General features: G+C 42.6%; 2 protein-coding genes across 2 annotated transcripts in view; both read left to right on the plus strand.

Annotated features, from left to right (window-relative positions):
• The window catches only part of LOC109486431 (CUB domain-containing protein 2-like), a 2,205-nt gene extending 2,188 nt beyond the window's left edge, over window positions 1–17 (plus strand). Inside the window, exon 3 of the mRNA XM_019790263.1 lies at window positions 4–17. Coding sequence (XP_019645822.1) covers window positions 4–17 — 14 coding nt within the window. The remainder of the gene's footprint in view (window positions 1–3) is intronic.
• A 56-nt stretch (window positions 18–73) lies between these two features.
• LOC109486433 overlaps window positions 74–4,002 on the plus strand; it is a 19,050-nt gene continuing 15,121 nt past the window's right edge. The window contains exons 1-5 of the mRNA XM_019790264.1: window positions 74–459; window positions 948–1,121; window positions 2,409–2,604; window positions 2,965–3,200; window positions 3,596–3,715. Coding sequence (XP_019645823.1) covers window positions 168–459; window positions 948–1,121; window positions 2,409–2,604; window positions 2,965–3,200; window positions 3,596–3,715 — 1,018 coding nt within the window. The 5' untranslated portion in view covers window positions 74–167. The remainder of the gene's footprint in view (window positions 460–947; window positions 1,122–2,408; window positions 2,605–2,964; window positions 3,201–3,595; window positions 3,716–4,002) is intronic.

The raw sequence follows: 4,002 nt of genomic DNA on the forward strand, positions 1-4,002 counted from the left end.
CAGGTATGAAGAAATAAGTGTGACGTTTGTATTTCTGTTTTACTGCAGGGTGTCCTGATAACTACTCGTACCTCGCACACACTCACCGGTGTTACCGAGCCTACGGTATACTGAATACCTACGACGAGGCTGTGGCTACGTGTCTCGCTGACGGCGACAGTTTAGCCATGCCTCGCGACAGCACAACCAATAACTTCCTTGTCGCTTTGAAAAACAACGTCAGCACTAGGTGTGAATTCCGGTTCGGACTGCACCGTAGGAATGAAACGTGGAATTACGTAGACGGTGGAGAGTTAACAGGATACATGAACTGGGCCGAAAATGAGCCGAACAATGCCGGAGGAATTGAAGATTGTGCCGAGTACCGTCCCGCTACCTACCATGAAAAACACAACAGAAATAAATGGAACGACCGGACCTGTTTAACAGACAGATGTTTCCTCTGCGAAGCTGAGCCAGGTAGGTCACGGAATGGTTGGATGGCACCGTGGGGATGGGGGGGGGGGGCGGCGATTGTGTTTTATGTGATGCTCGTATGTTGGGGTTACGGAAAAGGCTAGGCTGTCTACCTGGCCTATCCACATAGGATGACTATCACATCATGCTTCTCAGACATCCCATTTATATCTTCACAAATACTACGACACTTATGCACCTTCGCCCTCAAGCAAAATGTATAAATGTACAATTACACTACGTTCCGGAATGTATTATAAACAGAAAAAAATAGCTTAAGTGCAGTATGAACTATGTAACACCTTTAGTGCACTATGCACCAAGTAACATCTAGTGTCAGTGCACAGTAAACCAGTCAGCCCTGATGAAGATGACAGACGGTCATCGAAACGTCGGCTCATGAAAAATAAATGTTTATGATAAAAAGAACTTTGCTATTCAGTCGTTTACCAACCTGGTGAAATTATTTACGGATGTCTGTTTCCGTGTAGTTGATGGCGGTTGGTCCGACTGGAGCCCATGGTCTGCCTGCAGTGTGACGTGTGGAGTCGGTACACAGACTCGGGACCGAACCTGCACCAATCCGCCACCAGCTAACGGTGGGGCGGACTGTGATGGACTGGATCAGGAGACACAAGACTGTGACACAGAAGTGCTCTGTCCAGGTAAATTCTACCATATATTGTGACTTTCGCCAAGAAGGTTATATTTTGGCAGCGTCTCACTCTGGGATTATTCTTAGTTCTTGGTATTTTCATATCGATAGTATTGTTTCTAAAGCCTTCAAAAATGTTAACTTATTTAAGACAGTGACAGATAGCTTATCCTGTCAGGAATAAGTGGTGTAAGATTGGTCCCCTAGCAGCTTGTTCTGGAACTGCAGGTTAGTTTCTGGTAAAAACTTTTAAAGCCAATAAGTCCAGATAGGAACAACGTATTTTCATCATTTTTGGTATGTAGGTAGCTGAGAGAGAGTTGTACATGATTAAATGCAAATTATGCAAATGAGGACTTAATTTGCATAATTAATGAGGAAATTCTATAATTACAGTGTTTTATATAAAGGTACTGCTATACATGTAATCTATTTAATCTGTGGCAGGCGGAACATCAACAGATACCAATTATGCAAATTATGACCTAATTTGCATAATTAATGTAAAAATTCTGTGACACCTTATTGGTGAGTGATGAGAATTTTATACCCTGTGACATGTGTAAGTTTCTTAAAGGTTAACACCACTATACAAATATTGTGTTAATGTAGGGGTCATTTGCATAATTAATGAGGACATGTTGAAATGAAGTATGACAAAGGTATTTTGAAAGAAAACAAAAATATTGTCATTTGAATTTAGAAAACCATAAATTAAACTAGATTATGCTACTTATGACCTTATTTCCATTGTCAATGAGACAAATAAAAATCATTTACAAAGACTCATATATTTCATGGAGGTATGAAATCTCTGAATTCTTGTTCGTTAGGCGTTATGGGCTATTTTAATTCACCGTTAATCGTTGCTGGCCCGCTGTAATTCAGCGTAAAGCGTTATCAGTATATTCGTCGTGAAGCGTTATTGGTCGTTTTATTTTAACATAGAGCGTTATTTGTCATCCTAAATTCAGCATAATAATTCTTCGTTACGCCTAAACCTCGAAGGCTTCGTAGGCAAACGTCAGATACCAGTAACCCTCGGAGGGTCCACTTGTCGCTGCTACAGCACTCATGCCAGTCACGTACCCATTTATTACCTCCATGAAAAATGGAGGTATTGTTTTGGGCGCGTCTGTCTGTGTGTCTGTGTGTGTGTGTGTGTGTCAAATATGACTTTTCGGGTCGCTGAAGAAAATAAAACCCGGGAAAAGTCTTAGGAATAGAAACCTTCGTTCAACTCCATTCATCGATGTAAATCTGGTACTGATAATGACAGTTCTCTCACCTACGACAGGTGTCAATGTCGCCCTGGGGAAGGCAGCGTTCCAAACAAGTGACTATGAGGACCAGAGCAGTGGTAGGGGGGCTGCAAGATTTGCTGTTAACGGGAACACCAATAGCAACTACCTCGCTGGTTACTGTACAGCCACTGCATTAGAGGCTGATCCAAGCTGGTGGGTGGATCTTGGTCAATCGTACATGATTGACAGGTGAGTGTACAGCACATATATCTTTTATATGATATGCACGTAATTCTTTGATATGTAGATATATGTATGAGCATTAAGTACACGTACGCACTCATACGCACCTCCATTCACACACGCACGCACACAAACACTCACACACACGCGCGCGCGCGCGCACACACACACACACACAGACACGTCAATATATAAATCAAAACTTGGCAAAGGAAAGACTCTTGATGCAAGTCCCAATACCATTCGCGATGATGGTGATGGGTGGTCTATTTAAATAAGTTCCATGATAACGCAGTAACGTACATCCGAACACTAAAATTTAGTATGTAAACTCCAGTATCATTGCTTTGTTTTCAATATCTACAGAGTGGCCATCTTCAACCGCCAGGACTGTTGTGCTGAACGACTCAACCCCTTCAACATCCACATCGGGGATTCCGACCAGGTCAGCGAGAACCCCAAGTGTGGCGGTGATCATCAAATCGACGTGAACCAGCCGTCCATTTCCGTCTCCTGTCAGGGGATGAGGGGGCGGTATGTGGGCGTCCGTCTTCCCGGACCCTCCCGAATACTGACTCTGTGTCAAGTCCAAGTCTTTTCGGGTAGGCCTTCGCTATAGTTACTTTATACATATATAGCTATGGTATACTGTATGGAGCGGTTTCACTCCATACTTTGCATATCAACGAAGCGGGCAGCTACTGACTGGCATGTTGGTTGCATTTGCATTACGATGGACCGCAGCTCACATGACTAAAATGTGCACACTTGTTTCTTATTCTACCTAATTATTGCATATTATCAATTCAATAGCTTTTCATGGTTGTGCTCATGTTGCAATATTTTGCAATATTTGCAAATTTATTTACATTTGTGAAAGTTGTTTGTTTAAGTAAGTTCTGAACATTTCAGGACAACCTTAAAAAATTTTTCCGGCTACTATTTTATAGTTCCATTCAAAATCGTTCCATTCTCCCCATACATGAACTTCTGGAAGCTGTGGATTATTGCCGCCCAGACCCGTGCGTCAATGGGACCTGTACGAGCGGGGCAGACAACTTCACCTGCGCCTGTGACGAGGGCTACGAAGGAGAAACTTGTGAAGTACCCATCACTGGTATGTAGCGAACCTGTAATGTAATGTAATGTGATGTATCGTGATAGGTGAAAACGTTTCACTGATCACGATTCATTTATGGAATTCGATACAATTTTACATCGGTCGGAATGATATGAATATCGACGATTTGGACATCTTTCAAAATTTCAAGGTCTAAACTCAATAAGGCCTAGGCAGTCGCAACCGTTAAGGGTTTGTCTGAAGGTTCGCCAAGAATGTTATTTGTTTTGGGCCGCGTGTCGGTGTGTTAAGAGCATAGCTCGAGAAGCCAATGATGGATCTTA

The sequence above is a fragment of the Branchiostoma belcheri genome, unplaced genomic scaffold, assembly GCF_001625305.1.
Source record: "Branchiostoma belcheri isolate BF01 breed outbred unplaced genomic scaffold, Haploidv18h27 scaffold80, whole genome shotgun sequence".
Taxonomy (NCBI): domain Eukaryota; kingdom Metazoa; phylum Chordata; class Leptocardii; order Amphioxiformes; family Branchiostomatidae; genus Branchiostoma; species Branchiostoma belcheri.